Source organism: Eumetopias jubatus, unplaced genomic scaffold (assembly GCF_037043125.1).
Source record: "Eumetopias jubatus isolate StellerSeaLion01/CBP00866 unplaced genomic scaffold, mEumJub1_p1.0 scaffold_11, whole genome shotgun sequence".
Taxonomy (NCBI): Eukaryota; Metazoa; Chordata; class Mammalia; order Carnivora; family Otariidae; genus Eumetopias; species Eumetopias jubatus.
Genome location: NW_028274817.1, coordinates 28,222,861 through 28,242,328, shown reverse-complemented (window position 1 = coordinate 28,242,328; position 19,468 = coordinate 28,222,861). Strand labels below are relative to the sequence as shown.

Here is a 19,468-nt window from a genome sequence, read left to right as displayed (position 1 = left end):
TATTTATCAAAATGCAGATTCAATGTGTATTGCTTTTTCAATCAAAAGTTACCTCATCAAAAGGAAATTCAGGTTCCCGGGCCCTACCTGAACCTGCTGGATCAGAATCTCTGGGGGGTAGGGAGCTGAGGTCTGAATCCCCCCCCCCGCGCCCCCCCCCCCCGCCGCCTTTACCACGTCATTCTTATGCACATCAAGACGGGGAAACCCCTGGCTTAGAATTTATATAGTATCTACCTCTCTAGTAACCAAACGATTCGATTAGCGAGAGCACCCCATTCCCGAATAAATCTGGATTTCTCAGGCCTGGGTCATTACTGTATTTGTTACACCGCGATCTGACCTCTAAACCCAAATGCATTTTTCCGCTTTTCAACCTGCAATCTTCCCTATTCACTTTCGATAATTAAAACCCATTTTAAAGAAACAATCTACAGGAACTCCAAGAGCACATTTTTAAAGGTTAAACCATGGGGCACACTGTCCTTTAGGGATGGTTCTCCTCTTAACATTTCCATATTAGCTTTTAGTGAAACTCACACACAGACACACGCCCCCACTGCTTCAACTTCCTGGCTAGCTGAACATCAGGTACCCAAATAACAACAATCACAAGCCCTCCTTCCTTTGTTAATGCATTCCAACCTAGCCACCCACGGGCCCATATTCTACCGAGAAGGTTCATAGTCATCATTGTAGAATAAGAGGAGTTCTTACTCTTTTTTTTTTAAAAGATTTTATTTATTTATTTGAGAGAAAGAGAATGAGAGATAGAGAGCACGAGAGGGAAGAGGATCAGAGGGAGCAGACTCCCCGCCGAGCAGGGAGCCGATGTGGGACTCGATCCCGGGATTCCAGGATCATGACCTGGGCCGAAAGCAGTCGCTTAACCAACTGAGCCACCCAGGCTCCCAGGAGTTCTTACTCTTAAGTGACATGGAAAATACCTTTTCCTCACCCATGGAGACTCTGAATCTCGGCTTGAGCATTTGCTCATCTGTCAGAAATATTTTACGAAATGCAGCTACCTGAAGCACGCAGTCATACAGACCCTATAAATTGCCTTTCCAAGCCACCAAAGCGCAATCTTACCTCCCCTCTCCTCACCACCAACCCCCCTTGCTTGTGTTTAAAAATAAAACCCAATTCTGCTGACAACTGGTTTTCTTGCCTCACCACAGGAAGTGGACTGGGTGAGTTCTCACATCACATGTTTAACAGAGGGTACCGAATGGTGTCTGTGGGACACCTGCCGTTGGCTGGAGGGAGCCCTGCCCGCCCCAGAGCCCCAGAGCCGGGAAGGAACTTCCTGGGCAGCCTTCAGCTCCCGGGAGGTGGGAGGTGCAGCCCGAGTCTGGCCAGCCAGGGCTATTGAGGAGGCTGACTGTGGAACCCGTGGCCTAGGCAACCCCCGTCAGGCTTGGTCACTCACATTGCGGGCTTGTCAAAGGCATCCACCTTTAATCCTTTCCTCTCCCTTGACTTCTCTCTCCAACCCCGCCTCTCCAAATAAATAAATAAATAAATAAGGAAAAGAAAAGAAAAAAGAAAAAAACCAACAACATAAATACATCTGACCTCTTTGCTGTACTTAAAAAAAAAAAATCGTCCTAAACTTCCTTCCTGCTCTCTACAATTAATTACAAATTAGAATCGGGAAGTCATACAATTGATAGTGAAATATGATCCAACCTCTAGAGTTAGGCTTTTGGGCTCAAGAGCAGTGTGTGTGGATCCGAACGAGGTTCATGTTTGGTTTTTTTGTTTTTCTTTTCTTTTTCCCAGATTTATTGAGGTATAAATGGCAAATAAAAGTGTATGTGTTTAAAGCATACAACACGATGATTTGATATAAAATGAGGTTTTGTATGTCAAGAGTTCAATGGTTTACAGAGTAGATTGCATGCACCCTGGGGATGGATGGCTAAAGCAATCCACTGATCTATGGAAGAAACTATCCCAACTCCTGTTTCCTATTTATTGTTTATCTAAAATAGTAAGAAAGAAATTAAGCATTGCACATATTCAATAAACAGACTGTCACTGGTGCCCTCCCCCGGCGTGAGATGACAAGGTGGGCTGTCTTTCTCGGGGATGAAGGCAAGATCCAAACAGCAACCGGTTAATGTTGATGGTGGGGCATTGAATGTGTGCCCGGATTGTGTGATCTAGTTTTAACTGAGCGAGTCCCTACAAAATGGACAAGGGCTTTGGAAACCACTGAAGATGACCCTAATGATTTAAGCAGAAGAAGCGAGCCACAAGAAAATGGCGGAGTTGACACTTCTCTCAGGATGAGTTTTTTGTTGGCTACATTGTGGGATCGACATTAAAAAACAATGATGCCACCTTGTATGGGGACAGATGGCAGCTACGCTTGGGGTGAACACAGCATAATGTCTAGAGATATTGAATCACTATGTTGTACACCTGAAAGTAACGTAATACAGTGTGTCAACTATACTCAAATTAAAAAAAAAATCTTTAAATGACGCCAATGATAATCTAATCATATCTGATAAGTCGGCTCAAATCATTCAAAATTATCTAGTGGACTATTTCAAATAAGGATGTAAAGCCACTACCTTTCACGACAGACTTCATGTGAAGTATATATCATTCTTTGAAATTTTAGTGTTAGTATGAAGGTATTAAAAATTATTGTTTTTAATCTAATCTTTGAATTTCCATTTTTGTATGTTTTATGAACATGCATAAAACTTATAAATGAATACACATATTCTAGAAGTAAATATTCCACATATCTTTCCTGATAGGAGTGCAAGATTACTTTGGAGATCAGTGCTGTCGGTCATAGAGCGTCAAGCTGTCCTCAGGTTTCCGGGAAGATCAGGTGACCCCTATCATATATAGGAGAGCAGGTGCCCTGAGAGAAAAGGACCTTAGCCTAAGGTTAACAGTGCTAGTTAGTAACATCTCCTAGACCAGAAAACCAAGGTCCTAAAGAATGAGGTGACAAGGTGAATCAGGGACAGGGCCCAGATTCTTCTGATTCTCAGTCCAGTACTCTTCTTAATGGGCCCAGAGTTGCCCCTCTAAACACATGTAGGGAAACATTGAGGAGGAAAACTGAACACTAGAAACTCGAGCAGAATTGAAAACCATCAGAGTAGAACCCAAAAGACGGCAGGCAGACAGCCACCGAGACCTACCTATGCCTTTTATACTTACAATAACTCCTGGGTAATAACCTCCGACGGTCACATTCTGGGTCCTGGTGGTGGCGGCAAGGCCCACCGTGAGAATTAACACGGACACAATGAGCAAAGTCACAGTGACATAGATGGAGTTTCGTTTCCTTCGATTGAAGGCTCCTGAAAGCACACAGGGAAACTGAAATTGCTCATTTCGGCCAGAGAAGGAATGGACTTAAAGGAAAAATCATTAGGAAGGCCTTTCTTTCCCACTCCAACTGGTCGCTGGGGTTACCTCTGTGGAGTGGAATTACGGGGAAGGGATGGGGCTTCAGTTTTTGTTTTGTTTTGTTTTTCCGTCATCAGGTGCCACATTTACAATTTAAAAAAATCCATATTTTCAGTTGGAAAATGAACAACAGAAGAAATCTTACCAGTTACATAAAAACGAAACAAAAACAAATTTTTGTGCTTTCGGCATTCTACAAAAGATGTGTCATACCCGCTTAGTAGAGTGTTTTTTTAGGCCAAATTATAAGGCATACGATAAATGGGAACTGTGCGTGTGGAGGTATTAAATGAAAATATTTTAAAGCCAATATACGACCGAGAAAGGTTTTTTCATAAGCTGGAGATAGGAAATTTCATTTTCAGTGTAAATATCACAACCAAGTCAGGTACTGGGATTTTTTTTTTCATTTATTTCTGACATTTGCCACCTCATGTATAAACTTTAAAATGGTGTGTTGGCAAGATCTGTCACATAACAAATGTGTGTAATAAAGTAAGTGTTTGGAGGCCATTAGTCCACAAAGATATGTATCGGGGGAGGCAGATGGGGAAGATTATAACTTATGCACATTTAGGCTTATGTGAGGGTGACATAAATATAAATGACAAGAAACCCGTTCTCCTATTCAGTGCTTATCAGACATGATAGCGCAAACCAATATTTTTTTCGAAAACAGGCTTATTAAGTCAGATAGAAAAATGGTATCTAGGCTTGCTTTTGAATTTAATTTTTTTTTTAAAGGAATCGAGCACCACTCCACACTCTGCCCGCATTTCTCCGGGGGCCGGGGAAGGGGCTCTCAGCAGGAAATACCAGGCATGAGTCCCCCCTCGGAGTTCTGTAAACAGAAGCAAACGGGGGGGGGGGGGGCTGGCAGGAGAGTCCAGTTCTCTAGTGAGAAGGATGAAGCGGCGGGGGAGCCTTATGATGGGGTTGCCCACCCAGGTGGCTTGAGTGGCATTTATGGGCCTAAAGAGGCCACTAGAATCTGCTCCCAGGACCCCATCGTTCTGAGAGGCCTCACTGCAGCCTCAGGCAGCAGCTGCCTTTGAAGCCGCCCAGACTGCACCACTGGGAGGGAGGGGAGAGGGGATGAGGGAAGGGGTAGGAGGGGAGACAGCCAGCGAGACCCGGGGGGGGTGGCTGTGGTTGGCTGCGCAGCCGCCAGGCGATCTGCCCTCCTGGTGTGGACCAAAGCGCCCGGAGAGCCACCCTGGGTTCGGCCCACCATCCATCTTGTCTTCCCCATGCGGGCCCTGCCGAGGGCTCCAAGGGAGGTGGGAGGGGCTGGCGGTCTCCCCTGACGTCAGCCTGGAAAGTGAGGGGCATGACTCATCAGGGTCATTTCTAATGCGATCCCGTCCTGAGACTATTTCACATTGAAATGTAGAAGTGGTTGGAGCCCTTACAGGCACCCACAGACTATAAAGCACCAGACCTCGCCCTGGGAGCAGAGGGAGGGAGAGTTGGGAGATGAGGCTCCTCTCCAGTGGGACCTGAGTCCAGCCTCCACGGGGAAGAGCATAAAGGACCACTAGTGACACCTGTGACATCAGGGCCCTTTGTGAGAGCCGGCTATTTGGGATGCAAATGGCAAGCTGACTGGTGGAAACACCGCAAGCAGGGCTGGGAGAGGCGGCCTGGAGGGGTGGGGGAGAGATGAGGGGGGCCAGGATTTATTTCCTGTTCACCTGAAGGTTAGCTATCCTTCGTGGGCATCTCGAGGGGCCCTAAATGAGCGTCTAAGCCAGGGTCCCGGAGTCTATTTGATGGTGGATGCTTCTTGGTGAATCTGCGAGCTGGTTCCGCAGAGGGGCTCTAACATAAACCTACCAACATCGCCTCCCATTCCACCAGGCTTCTCCTCTGTCACTCACCCCGTCTTAGCCCTCCCCTGCCTCAAATTAGCAAAAGACGGTGAGGGAACATCTGGAGACACCAAGGGTATCTTTGTGACACCGAAATTGTCTCAACACCTCACACGGAAAACATATAACTTTAAAGACTAAATTGGGGGAGTGTGTGTATGGTCTTTCTAATTTTTTTCGGTATCACTCGCCTGTTCCTTCCCTGCCAAGTGGCTTTAAATCCTCTTCACAGCTCTTGGGTCTCCTTTGCAAATATCACTCTAGCTCTTAAAAGCACAGGAGCTAGGTCAGAAAAGTGACTCAGCAAACCACATGGTGTCATCTGAAAATCTATTTTTTTTTCCCCTTGCTTTAGAACCTGAATTGAAAATCCAGTCAGTTGAGAAACCCGGGCAGAGATCTTACAGATTTACAGGGGCCTTGCCTCCAGATAGGATTTGCTTTGAAAATTCCTAAGAAAACTCTCTCATCACTAGTTTGAAGATCTCTTCTCTGTCCCCCTGACACCCTACCCCAAGTCACCCCCTTCTTTACGCTATAAGGACTGTAATTGTGTAAGATGAAATTATTTCTAGTTGCACCTGGGGAGTTGACCGTCATAAGGAACCCCAGGGCAAATGCTTTTAAAAAGTGAAGAATCACCTCTCCATTTACCTTTAGTGTTAATTCGACTTGAAAGTCACATCTACTTAGAGCAAGACACACCTGTTCTCTGAATGTGTGGTTCACGCTACTAAAAGGTAGCTCATTGTGTCTGTTTAGGACATTTTCCTGGTGGCTGTTTCATTTTAGAAGGGAGCCCTATTCTTACTAAGGTACAATTTGGGGCCTGCCTTAGATGTTCCCAGGAACACAGGAACATCAGATTCTGATTTTGTTTAGTTAGTCAACCTACCAAAATCTTCCGTCCCATACCAGGACGTACTTGAATAAAGCAGAAGGTACTTGAAAACAGTGCCTATCGCAGGGTTTGATACCTAGAGAGCAGTCAGTACTTGTTGAATAAACAAGAGGCAACAAACATATCAGAATTGCTTCCCTTCTAATCAAAAAGACATGTGTGTGGGGGGGGGTTGTATGAATAAATATAGCTGGGTTCGTAGAGTTGATTTTTAAAAATAGGGCACACCTATTGGGGTCCCCAGAACTAAAAGCCTTCTGGTCAACTAGTACCACACAATCCCAATGTCTCTCACTGGCCTGTCTACTTGGTGCCCAGTATATTTCTGTTTGAACAACAACCACCATCCCTGCAACCATCAGCGGTGGGAGAGTCTGAAATCCTGTCATTGGCCTGCCCCCCCTTCTGCCCCTACTGCAGCCCTCCCTCTCTGCAGTGCCCTATCTCCACCCCAGATTCCTGACGACCAGGATGCTCAGCTCTAGAAGCGCCCAATTATTTGCTGTCTCCGCCCTTTCAGATACAGCCTGGTCCCCTCCCTTCCTCCTTGGGTAGAGCCCCCACCTGCACTGCGGTCTTCGAATCTGAGTCCCTCCTTTCCTCTAAAACCTGCTCAAAACTCACCTCCTCCTAAAGTTTTTCTTACCAAGCCTATTGTACCCTAATTGCTCATTATTTCATGTCCCAGAGTTCCTATATACCTTACTCAATACACATATTAATTGTAACTGCCACAACTACCGTTGTAATTGTGGGTCTGGTACCCAAGCCCTATGATAAATCCAGTTCCAGGATTATGTAGCTGATGGGAATGAAGGTGTGGGTTGCCAGAAGGTGGGATGATTTTCTCTGCTTACTCATGTTTTACCTTGTGCATGTTCTCGATTATCCCCTTGATTATAGGGTATGTAATCGCTATCAGAGTGAAGCCAGGACAGGGGCCCAGTAGCCTGTCCTGTACACTATGTTGTTGATGACTGGCTAATTCGGGGGCGGGGGCTCATCTTTTGAACCAAATAGGGTTTGCTTACCTGAGTCAGCTTTGCCACACAGGGAGGGTCTCGGGAAGTCCCAGCCTCGGTACATTGGTGGAAACAGGTGGCTGCCCACACAAGAGCCTCAAGGCTCTGCCAATCTCCCAAACATTTCCTTAAAGGTGCTGATATCCCGCCCCCTCCCCCCTTTTGGAGTTCTTTAACCAGAGACGTCCAAGGCCACTGGTGAATTACAAATGTGTTGTTTGGGAGGGAAGGAGTGCCCCGCTGTAGTAGAGGTGCCTCAGCGCCTGGGGGCGGTGTTGCCAAAAGGGAGAAGGGGGTTGCTGGCAGGGGGATGTAGGGGGGCTGGTCAAATTACCATCTTCATATTGCCAAACGCCCGCCCTGCTCCGAGCCTTGGACGAACCGTTCATCCCCAGACAGCCAGCAAACGTAGCGTGCAGGCACCTTGGTGCAGTGTGTATCCGTGTGTTTTAAATGTTATTGTTTGGGCTGCGGTTGTGTCTTGCCTGTAGGGGGAATCCCCTCAGAAATGCTGCCCCTTGGGGGCTGAAACACTAACCCCCACCTCCACTTCCCCTCCCCCGCCATGCAAGGGAAGGTGGCGTTGCCAGAGCTGAGTTAAGTGGGAGTAACTCCCAAATAGCCTAGACGCTGATTCAGGCCTGGGTTGTGCGGGACCCGAGCCAGGGAACTCCGGGGAGACTCCCCTGTCCAAACTGTGGAAACCCAGGGTTACCACTCGACTCAGGAATTTGCTAGTGCCCTCGGTCTGCGGACTTTACAAAGCGGGATGCGTGGAGCAGGCTCGCGCGTCTCTAAGGGCTCTATGATTCTTTTCCCGCAGTGTCGAGTCTGGGCGAAGCCCACTCGACTTCTTGTTGCGCAGACCTTTCGAGAAACGTAAGATCGGCCGAGGGCCCCTGGGAGCCCAAGAAAGAACTCTCTTATGTCTTGTTCCCTAACCCCCAGAGCCGTGTGCCAAGGGGCAACATTTAAAGCCCTGGGCCCCTAACCTGCCCACTCCCCCACGGGCAGACCGCCTGGCGCGAGAGGCCGGCTTCGCAGGTGGTTGTGGCCCGCTGCGGAAATGCGCGCTGCGGGCCCTCGCACTCTTGCACCCAGACCTCCCTGGCGCCAACAGTCCCGCGTCGGGGAGCCAGGGGCTGCGCTGGCGCCACAGCTGGCCAAGGTGAGGAGTGCATTCTGTGTTCATGTGTGCGCGCGTGCGTGTGTGTGTGTGCGTGCGTGCGTGTGTGTGTGTGCGCGCGCACTTGTGTTAGACAGCTGGGGGAGTCTGGTACTGCTGGATTCTGGATTCGGACCCAAGTCCTTGGCCTCATTTGGACCACGTTGCAAATAACCAGACCCTTAAAAATAAAAAAAAGCAAATTCTTATACTGAATATGCAAAACCATTGAAAATACGGATCTTCCCACCATCTAGGAGATGACACTTTCTGGGGGCCCCTCCGGTGAACGAATTCTGTTAAGACCCAGTCTTATGCAGGCAGTAGGGAGATCACATGGGGGGGTTCAACCCTCTCCCCGCTCCCTCCTCTTGAGATGTTCCCGCAAATTCATCGGAGACCTAGCAGATTGGATGGCAGGAATTCGGGACGGAGGAAATTTGCAGAATGTAAAGTATGTTGGCAAGAGATAATTCGATTTGGTTAAAGTGTATCCGAGGCGAATTTTAAGATTAGGTGGGATCATGGTTTGACAATCCCCTCCCGCTCTCCTGGGCTCCAAATTAATTTCTCCGCCCAGTGAAATCATAGGGCTTGGGAAGGTGCCTAACAGCTGAGGGGGACTGGGTTTGTGTTTTGTTTCAAACTACCAAAAAGCAGCTTCGAGGGGCAGCCAAGTTGGTGCCTAGAGGTAGCTGCTCCCCAGATGTGATGAGGAAAAGTGTTGAACCAAATCAGGCTAGTGGGTCCCCCCCCTCCATTCCACCCCCAGAGAGAAAGCGCGACTTCAGAAGATGCGCGGGCTCGCGCTCGCTCTTTCTTTCTCGCGCTCTCACTCGTCCCCCCCACCCACTTTTTTTTTTTTTTCACACTCACGCACATTCCGTGCCTTTGGAGCAGAATAGGAATCAAATTCAAGGAATGTTGATCCTGCTGCTGCAGACGGCGGGGCTGGGCTGTCTTGAGTGATTCCTTAGGAATTCCCCTCCCGCCAACCCCTCTCCTCTCTTCTCCCCCCACCCCCGCCCATCCCCCAGGGTTCCGCAAACCCCCCCCATCAGCGAGTTGCAAGTCCGCCCCCGCTCCACCACCACTGCAGCTCTGAATTTCTGGGCACCTTCGACAGAGTTGGGAGGGGGCGAGGACTCTGCTTCTCCTAATTGTCGTTAATCGTGAGCTCTTAGAAGTGACGGGGACTTTGCAAAGAGGGAGCGTCGAATGGAAAGCGGAGGCGCAGGTTGCAGGCAAGCGTTTTGATCCCCAGACAACTGGAATTTACCACCGGCTGCAAGTCTTCGGCACACGCACACAAACACGCACACACCCGCACTCCGGGGCACAGATACTCCGACGCAAGCTTGGCGCTCGCAGCTCCGCGCGTCGCCCCCGCCCCCGCCGGGCCGCTCCCCTGGAGCTCTGGCCCGCGACCCAGACCCTGGGGCACGCGGACCCCCTGCCTAGCCCCGCTTCCCGCTCCCTGGCTCCCGGGGCGACCGGGGCGCTCGTAGTCCAGAGGGCAGCGCACTCACCCCCTAGCTGCCGCCGCCCCTAGGAAAGGCAGGATGGACTTACCCATGGAATCGGGCAGGGACATGTCGCTGGACCGCTGCTGAGTCAGGGACTGATGCATGGTGAAAGCTGCCCTGTGGCCCCGGCCCCCGAAGCTGCTTCACGCGGCCCCGGCTCAGGGCGCCCCGCAGAGCATTCTACTCCGCGGCTGCCGCTCCCCGTCCCTCCGAGAGCTGAGAGAGACTGCCTCTGGTTGCGAGCTGCAGCCCAAGGGCCGCCTCCCCCCCTCCCCTCCCCTCTTCTCCCTCCCTCCTCTTCTGCCTCCCTCTGCTCCGGGAGGCAGCAGCATTGGCGGTCCGAGCAGCGGCGTGCGCTTGCGCAAGACCCCCCTTCCCTCCCCCTCGGCCCCCCCATCCTAGTTAATCCACCTCCCAGCCTCCCAAGCCAGACAGGGAGCCGTTTTAGCCCCTTGGGGCCAGGGCTGCGCAGAGAAAGAGGGGGAGGCTACAGCCTGGGGCCAATCGGCCTTCTCTGTAGTTTGGAGAGAGGGTCTTGGGCAAGCATCCTGTTCTAGGATTTATAATTGGGGAGGGGGCAGAGTCAGAGGTTCAGAGCTGATGAATACACACGCGCGCGCGCACACACACACACACACACACACACACACATTTGTGCAGGTTTGGTCTTAGTGCTTCCAGAATGACATAATGGAGCTGGAGATGATCCAGAGAAGGGCCACTCTATAATCAAGGGGATGGGGGAGGGTAGAGGGGGCTGCCATATGAAGATAGATTAAACAAACGCAGACTCTTTAGTCTAGAAAGATGAAGGCTGGGAAGGGATGTGACCAGAGTGTATAAAATTATGCAGAGATGGAGAGAGGGAACACAGCCTTATTCACCAGATCCGAGAATTCTAGAACCAACAGACCCCCTAAGAGCTAGATGGAGATTCAGCTAAAGCAAATACGACTCTGCATCAGCACCATCCCAGTTTGTGCTTTGGTCAAGATGCTTTTAGATCAAGGATCTCATTTTCTCCTCACAGCAGCCATGCAAGGCAGGAAGAGGAAGCATCCATAATCCCATTTTACAGATGAAGAAACTGAATCTCAGACAAGGCACGAAAATGTCCTGTAGCCACTCAGCCAGTCAAGTGGCAGAGGTGGGATTTGAACCTAGATCTGTGGGACTCCCAGGGCAGGGCTCTTGCTGCTATGGCAGCCAAAAAGAATGGCACATCGAAAACCTAAGGCATTCATTAACCCCAAGAGGGGCAACAGGATGAAAACACAGGTAGCTTTGGAAAGAGTGAAATAGCCATGGCCGCCGGAATCCACTGCAGATTGCCAAGGGAAACTGAGGGTGAAGGGGGAATGTCCTTGATCTTGGAGGACAGCAAAGTCCCTCCCAACCAATCCTTCCAGACCCCATTAGGATATGGGGCTGGAATCACTACGTGGTCAGCCCAGAGGGTGGTTTTGAGTCCTCGAAACAGTAGCAGAACAGAATGAGGCGGAAGGGGAGGAAGAGGGTAACAGCGGGCTGGCAGTTCCCTCTGGCAACTCAGCCCCATGGGCCCTGCATCCCACGGAACTTACCTGTTTGAAGGCATCCATTCTGTCCCAGTGAGAGCCCCCAGGTCCTCATTGCCCGGTGTCCTTCCAACCACCTCCCCTGATGATTGGGCCAACGCTCTTTGCGTGTCCTCCAGGAAAGAAAAAATAATAAAAGAAAAAAAAAAGAAATCAAGTATAAAACTCTCCTGAGAGTCGATGGGATATAGAAGAGAACTTGGTTCTTTCCAGCTCCGGCTAATCTACTGCGAGGCTTTGTTTCCTTATCCATGAAATGGAACCAGGGGCCCTTGCCCTTTCCCATCCTCCAAAGGAAGAAAAGACGCTTCCTGAAGGTTAAAAAGGAAGCCCTTTGTAAAGAACTTGGGCACCCCAGGGGCCCGGCTGAATGCTGTGTCAGGGTATTATTAGCAGCCTTACACTATAGATGTGGTTTCGAAATCTGTGCTATATGTCCTAGATAGAGACAAGATGCCCACTGGTGTAGGGGTGTGTGTCTTAGGCATGCTTGGCTCATGTGTTAATCTCTGTAAGCTCCACAAAGGCAGAGAGCAGTCCTGTACTGATATTTGTCTTCAGTTCTGTTTACTTACCTCTCCCCACCCCTTTCACTCTAAATATCTCATATATTTAATGTGAAGAGCTCCTGCAACCAGCATTGATTTCTCAGGAGGACTTCCTAACTAACTGATTTTGTTTCTGTGAAAGTAACCTTGAAGAAACGAGGGTTTACATAGACTGGAAAAGACAGGCTTCCCCATTCTTTAGAGATTTTGGCTCCCCTCTAGCAACCAGAGAGCTAGAGATCCCTGAAGAAGCCAAATAGAAACTTGTTACTGTGCTGGTTTCAATGGACAGAGGCCTTTCCACTTTAGCACATTGCCCACTAACTAACACAGAAGGCCTATGTAATGTGACCTTTATAATCAAAGCCAGAAACGAGTGAGGTACCCTTAAGGGTGGGCAGCTTGCTTTGTGTAACATCTGTATTCCCAAATCCTGTGTGAAAATTAAAAGCTATTTTAAAAAATATGAGTGGAGCTGGCTATTCAAAAGAACTGCGTACTGTATATTTCCTTCATCCTGTCTCTTGGGGTACCTTATGGGACTTGGAACACAGCAGGCTCTCAGTCAAGTTAAAAATGACTTTGAGACCAGGAGCAGTGACCATGGCAGAAGCTGCATCAGCTCAGGGAGTAGTAACAGTCTTCTCCCCAGAGATGGTGCGCTTATTTGACAGAGGATCTGGGATAAGGGGAGGGACTAGAATGGGAGCTTGGGAAAGAAAGAAAAAAAAAAAGCAACCCACATTTCAACCAAGCCTGGCACAAAGACCCCCTTTCCTCAAAAAAAAAAAAAAAAAAAGAAGTTCTTTTACTCCGAATGAGCTGGACAATTAAAAAGCAAGAGGCAATTTTTTCATGGGCTCCATCCTGATTTTTTTAAAGATTTTATTTATTTATTTATTTGAGAGAGCGAGAATGAGAGAGAGAGAGCACATGAGAGGGGGGAGGGTCAGAGGGAGAAGCAGACTCCCCGCTGAGCAGGGAGCCCGATGCAGGACTCCAGGATCACGACCTGAGCCGAAGGCAGTTGCTCAACCAACTGAGCCACTCAGGCGCCCCTGATTTCTTTTTATGTCAAAACACATATAGATTTTATACAGTAATAGGCTCATAGTAAAATTTACCAATAGGAAAGCCACCTAGATGAAGGAAGAGATCTTTCATGCCAGTAAAGGCTACTATAAAACTGCTTGGTTAACTTCTGATAAAGAAGAAATGATTAAAATGGCTTAAAAATAAATCCTTTTCATTGCAAGCTTAATCAAGCATACAATGTTGCCCTAGGTTGCAAACTGTTTTATAGCACGAGGAAACGTTTGCCAATGGGGCTGCAGCCTGCTCCTCTCCATCTTCTTCAAACCAATGATGAGAGCGCTCCCCAGAAGCCTTTGGACCACTAGAAAAAGGCCAGATAGTGCTCTGTCTCTAACACATTCACCCTGAGCATAGCCATAGCACTGCGTCCACCTCCTTATTTTGATGATCAATTTCACCAAATTGCTGTAGCGCCTTCCTGATTCCAGATCTGAGAAATGTGGGCCGGTGGAGTCATGTCCCCATGGATACATACACTTAAAGGCATTCATGCATATTTGGAATGGTGGCCACCAGGTATTCACAGAAGCATGCATACACATACATGGTTAGAGCCCAGCCATTCTCTGTCCACCCTGGTTATCACCACCCACCTCTCAGCTCCCAGGCTTGAGTCCACTAAGGATAGAAAGGAGCTTCGGAATAATGGAGAACCTTGAAGAGTCCAAACATCCCTAATTGAGATTGGAGCTGTACCTTAGGTCAATGCCTAGTACCCAGCGCCTTTGCCACAAACTGCTGAATCGTCATGTTTGATGGTGTGATTTCACCCTCGAAGCTTGACTGTTTCCCATTGTCAGCTGCTCATTTTCTTTGGGCACCAGGAAAAAGCACCACAGCACCAGGGAACAACGCTGGTACTTGTCTTTGCTTTGTCACTGTTTTCTTCCTATCCCAGTAACAAAACATTATAGTTACCAAACACTGTGTTTTTCAATACCAGTAAGAAAATGTTGGTAACACAATTTATTTATTTATTTGAGCGAGAACACGAGCAGGGGGAGGGGGAGGGGCAGAGGGAGAAGCAGACTCAATGCCAGGACCCTGAGATCATGACCTGAGCCAAAGGCAGACGCCCAACCGATTGAGCCACCCAGGCATCCCCCAGTCTGAATATTTTTTAAGGCTTTTAATACATATTGCCAAATTGTCCTCCAAAGTGTTTGTAGCAAAGAGTCTTCCCACCATCAGCATGTCCAGCATGTGTGTGGATTCTCCCAGTCTCTTGGCTTTGCCTTGCAAAAGGAGATGTTTGAGCACTTAAGACACACCTGATTACGGCCAGTGACGGGAGGCGCCAGCCAGGAAGCTGGGTGGGAGTTCAGCTGGGCACTAAGCATCTAGTGGAAACCACAGATCTAGGAGGCAGAGTCTGAGAGCAGTCCCAATAAGGAGAAAACACAGTGTCACCGTCCACAAGAACCTTAGAAACCTCCAACTGCTTAGTTGTTTTCATTGTTGTGTTCATCATTGTGCTCTGTTGTACATACCCAAAGTACCTCTTTTTCCGTAGCTTTCAAAATTTCTGTAATGATCACTTAGTCATGCCTGGTCCATAGTAGGGACTTAAATACCTGTTGAATATATGGCACTTTTAATCTATTGCTTTTTTTCTGCTTACTGGAATAAAACATGACACTGTAAAAATTCTCCAAACTGCAGAGGTACATGATGCAGCAAATTACCCTCTCCCCCACAATTCTACTCCCCAGAGATAACAGTTTATGGGTTGAAATGCATTTTTTCCTGATTTTTTTTCTCCACACGTACTTTTGTCAGATTGTTTTGAGAATGGAATACTCCTTTTTAAAAGTAAACTTTTTCAATAATAAGATACAATATTTTTTAAGTGTTGTAAGTTGCATTTAATAACTTTCAAATACACCACGTCAAAGTCCATCTTCAGTCAATCAAACCCAACAGTAGTTCATTCTTGCACAATAAAACTCCCTTCAACTTATGTTACGATACCTACTTAGCTCTCATGGACGAGGAATGGAAATTACAACTCATATCTGATCATTAATGTGTGATGAAGAGCATCAGGAGAATTCTATGAAGATGAATATAAGGAAATGGTTCTGATTTCAAAGCACATTGCTTGGAAACATTAACAAAAATGTCCAAATGCTAGAAGTATACATGCTTCCAGTCAATTCTTGATAGGCAAGTTCAGAAAAACATCTGTTTCTTACTACCAAAGGGAGGGTTTCTTTTTAAGATCAAAGTCTGTTTTTTCACAGAATTTCACACTTTCCTAATTTGAAGGCATAAACCAGCAACAGAGAACAATAATGCATGCATCAATGAATACTCTAGGGAAATCTTGATATTCGAAAAGGCTAAATAGTGCTTTTGTGAATTTTAGAATAAATTTAACAGAGGTTAATAGTCACTAAATGCTAAGGTTAGAAGGAGACGGGTCAATGGGTAAACATCATTAACGTATTTTATACAGTAAACTATTTATTGAAGGAAAATCCATACAGGAAAACTCATCACACATATTACTTTTTAATGAGGGGGAAAAGAGCAGGAGATGAGAGTGAGTGGCCTTAAGGTCACAAGACTGGGTTGGAAGATCATTTGGTGGGTCTCATAGTTTGGACGTTCTGGTTTACCTGTCAGAAATGGCAGTTGGTGGGGACGGCAGACTAGCCTTCAGTTAAGCTGTAACTGCCCTCTTTCCTTCCTCTAATTAATTACAGAGCTGAGTACATCCTTTCCCTGTATCCCCATCAAAAAACATTCATTAAACACCTAATTAGATGTGGCATTGTCACAGGCGCCGGGGGGGGGGGGGGCGCGTGTGCGTCCAACCGCATTGGTTCAGGTTTGAAGTGGAGAGAATTTCCGTGTTCAGTAGTTTCTGGGAATCAGTAGATCTGCTCCCAGTTCAAACTGCTCCGCAGAGTCTTTAAAAATGTTTACACTCTGTGACCCAGTAATTCCACTTCTGGGAATCTGTACTAAGGAAAGAGAAATCTGGACTAAGATTTATGTGCAAGGATGTCCATGGCAATGTTCTTTATAATAAGGAAAAAAATGTGGAAAAAAACCTGAAATGCCCCAAATTAGGGATATGATTAACTAGATGATAACACAATCATATGGTGCATATGTTATATAGCTATTAAAATGGTGTTTTCAAATATTAAGGACATAGAAACATCAATAGTAATGAGTGAAAAAGTAGGCTGTATAGTTTGATTTCAATTTTGTTTAAAATTGCATATATATGCAGAGAAAAATTACCAGAAGGAAAACCATAAAGATATTTACTCTAGTTAACTCTAGGGAGTGGAATTGCAGAGGGCTACCTTCTTTTTTATACTTTTCTGTGTCTTCCAAATATATTCAGTGAGCATGTATTATTAAAATGAGCCCCTAAACCCTCTGAATTCTAGGTTACAAACGACTTAGATAAACCTGTGAATGTTTTGTAAATCACACTCTGTCCTCCCTCCGATATGGGCTTGGGGCTATTCAGGACCCACCTGCTTTGGTTCACTCTCTCTCTGTCTCTCTCTGTCTCTCGCACACAGACACACACACACACACACACACACACACACACAACACACACACTCGGCTCTGCTTTCAGTCGTCCTTGCCTGAGTGCAAGTTTCAGGCAATGTGTCACCTCTTTCAAGGAAATTTGTACTTCTCTCTCACTGGGTGATTATTAAAGCTTCTTGGTGCAGCAGGTGGGCAAGTATTCTTTCTGGTCCCCCTCTTTCTATGCCCCTGAAATTACGCCGGTAGGGGGCTGTCTACTCTGTGGATTGCCTGAAAGGAACCGCGTTTCTGAGAGACTGACCTGTCTGGGAAGATAAAAGGAACTCTGCCCGGACTTGGTGTGGGTGGGTGGAATTTGAAGGAAAGACCGAACAGAGAGAGGGAGAAAATGAACAGCTTTGTTTATTAGCGAGGACTCCTTTGGTAAGTTTGCATTTTAGCGTCCGACTGTTCAGAAGAAACACAGCTTTGCAGTTCAGCTGGAGCCGTAAGAGGTTCTGTGGAAGATGAAATGCACCTCACTCCAGACCTGCCTCTCAGCTCTGCCCGGGAGCCCAGAGTCCTGTATAACGAGCAGGGGTTGTCCAGGAAAGACTGCTCTCCTTTAGCAAACAGCCGACAGTTGCGGACGTGAAATAGGCACCTACATGTCAAACAACACAGAAGAGTATGAACTACAAAGGGAAAGTCTTTCCCTTCCCAATTTCACTTTTAGGAGGCAACTTCTATTCAAAGTCTGGTGTGTCTTTCCCCAGACTTTTCCATTTTTCCTATGCATATACAAGTACACACACACACACACATTTACACGCATAAGTAGTGAACAAAGATGGAGCCAAACCATAACTCTTAATTCTGCAACTTACTTTAAAAACAAAAAACCCAATTCTATTTCATGGGCAGATTTCCACGTCAGTATATATAGATTTACCTCATTTTTTTCCCCAGCAGCTGCCTAGCATTCCATGGTGTGAACGTCTCAGACTTATTTAACCAACCCCCCGTGGTTGGACATTTAATTTAGTTCCAGTTTTTCATAGTTACAAGCAGTACTGCAGTACACATCCCCGTACATATACCATGGAATCAATTTAAGGGGAAATCTTCTTTCCATCAGCTGTGCATTACCTAACCATTTGCAATTAGTTTCCTGGGCTCTGGAGAACAGTTTTTAATGGCTATGCCAAATGTTCTGTAGCGTCCCGAATGGTCCAAGGCATCCTTTCCAATTAAGTTGCAGTCTGCTGCCCTCTGCATTTTAAACGACGTTCTGCGTAAAGGACAGGGCACTGTCTTACATTCCTGGTCCAGCGTTATAGTGCTCTGTCTTAATACGAAAGCCCTGCACTTGAATGGGCACCACCTGAAGAGAGTGGGTGGCCAGAGGCTGCCCATACCCAGCACCATCCCCCAGGGCCACCCAACCCAGGGACCAAAATATGTGACCTTCCCTCCTCCATTTACTTCCAGCCTCTCTCCACCACTTCTGGCAAGAAGGCCCAGCTAGAGAGTGAGGCATCTTATTTGCCTACTGACCGGCTTGAGGGAAAGAAATAAGGGAGCACAAGTACCAACCTCCACATCGAAGGAGATCAGGCTGCTTGCCGCCCCTCTCACCCCCTGCCCCCATCTGCCTCCCCTTACCCAGGTGCTCATGGCCTCTGCCATGCCTTCGGGCTGTGTGAAAGGCTTTTTTTTGCCGCCCTATTTGGGGGTGATCTCAGTCATTGCCTGTACCCCCATCAAAGCCCATCTCTTTTTAGAATTCTCAGTTGCCAGGATTTTTTGTGTTAGCATGACAGACAGTGCTGAAGGCTCGGCATCAGGAGACTTTTTCTAGCTCTCGGCCTTGGACTACATCGATCCCTCAGAGCCTCCATTTTGACGTCTGCAAAATGGGGCTAATACAAGTATCTTCTTCACAGGGTCGATGTGCAGTGATAGGAGATAGCATATGGCAAAGCCCACTGAAAGCAAGGAACAGTGCTCCGTGATTGTATAAGGTGCCATCATTATTTACGGATTCTTCCTCCAGCTAAGCCAGTTTTATTTTGTTTTTGTTTAAACAGGGGATTTCTGGAGACTACAGTGCTCTAACTGGGAGGAGTGCTTATTACAGTGAAAATGTCACGCCGTGGAGCCAGCCAGTGGGGAAGCTATTTTGAGATGGGGAAACCCTTCCAGACTTCAAATCCACATATGCAGGGGGTTGCTGGCACCGCCAAAACAGAAGACTGACCAGAGTCCCTCAGGCAAAAATGTCAGAAAGGTCTCTGTTACCCCTTTCTGTCTCCAGGGGAGAGGGAGATGGGTTGGAAGGGGGCGAGGACAATGTGGGTTTCTGAGAGCTGGCCCAAGGACCTGTCCTCCCTAGGGAGATGTGTTCTAGCAACTGTTTGGTGTATTTTTAAAGGTCAGAGAGGCTTTGGCTCTATAGGATGGAGTGGCTGTGACACCTGATTAATGTCTGTGCAGTACTTTCCAGAATGAAATTTAATCAGCAGAATGATTGCAGCAAGCAGCTGCCTGGAGGAAAATGATCTTGTTCTAATGGTGGCTTGTTTGATGTGTTGGCATTGTAGTGGGGCACGTACATTATTAGTCCAGCCCAGGGGGCCCCAACTAGGACACTGGATCAACTAGTAAGGAAATGCAGCAAACACCAGCAGCCCCTCTCTGGCTCCTGTGCAGGGTCATCACTGTCAGATTGTCAGTTCCTGCCCACTCCGAGGACCTTTGCTGTCAGCCTCCCTCTCACCCTCAGGCTCTTTCCTGTCTGCTCCTTTAACTCCCTCCTATC

At 47.5% G+C, this 19,468-nt stretch overlaps 1 protein-coding gene across 3 annotated transcripts in view; it reads right to left on the bottom strand.

Moving 5' to 3' along the window:
- The window catches only part of TMEM255A (transmembrane protein 255A), a 46,659-nt gene extending 36,626 nt beyond the window's left edge, over window positions 1-10,033 (bottom strand). For all 3 annotated transcript variants that reach the window (XM_028087815.1, XM_028087816.1, XM_028087817.1), the window contains exons 1-2: window positions 9,976-10,033; window positions 3,193-3,335 (exon numbers count right to left, since the gene is read on the bottom strand). In XM_028087815.1, the coding sequence (XP_027943616.1) occupies window positions 3,193-3,335; window positions 9,976-10,033 (201 nt within the window). The remainder of the gene's footprint in view (window positions 1-3,192; window positions 3,336-9,975) is intronic.
- Window positions 10,034-19,468: the final 9,435 nt, after the last annotated feature.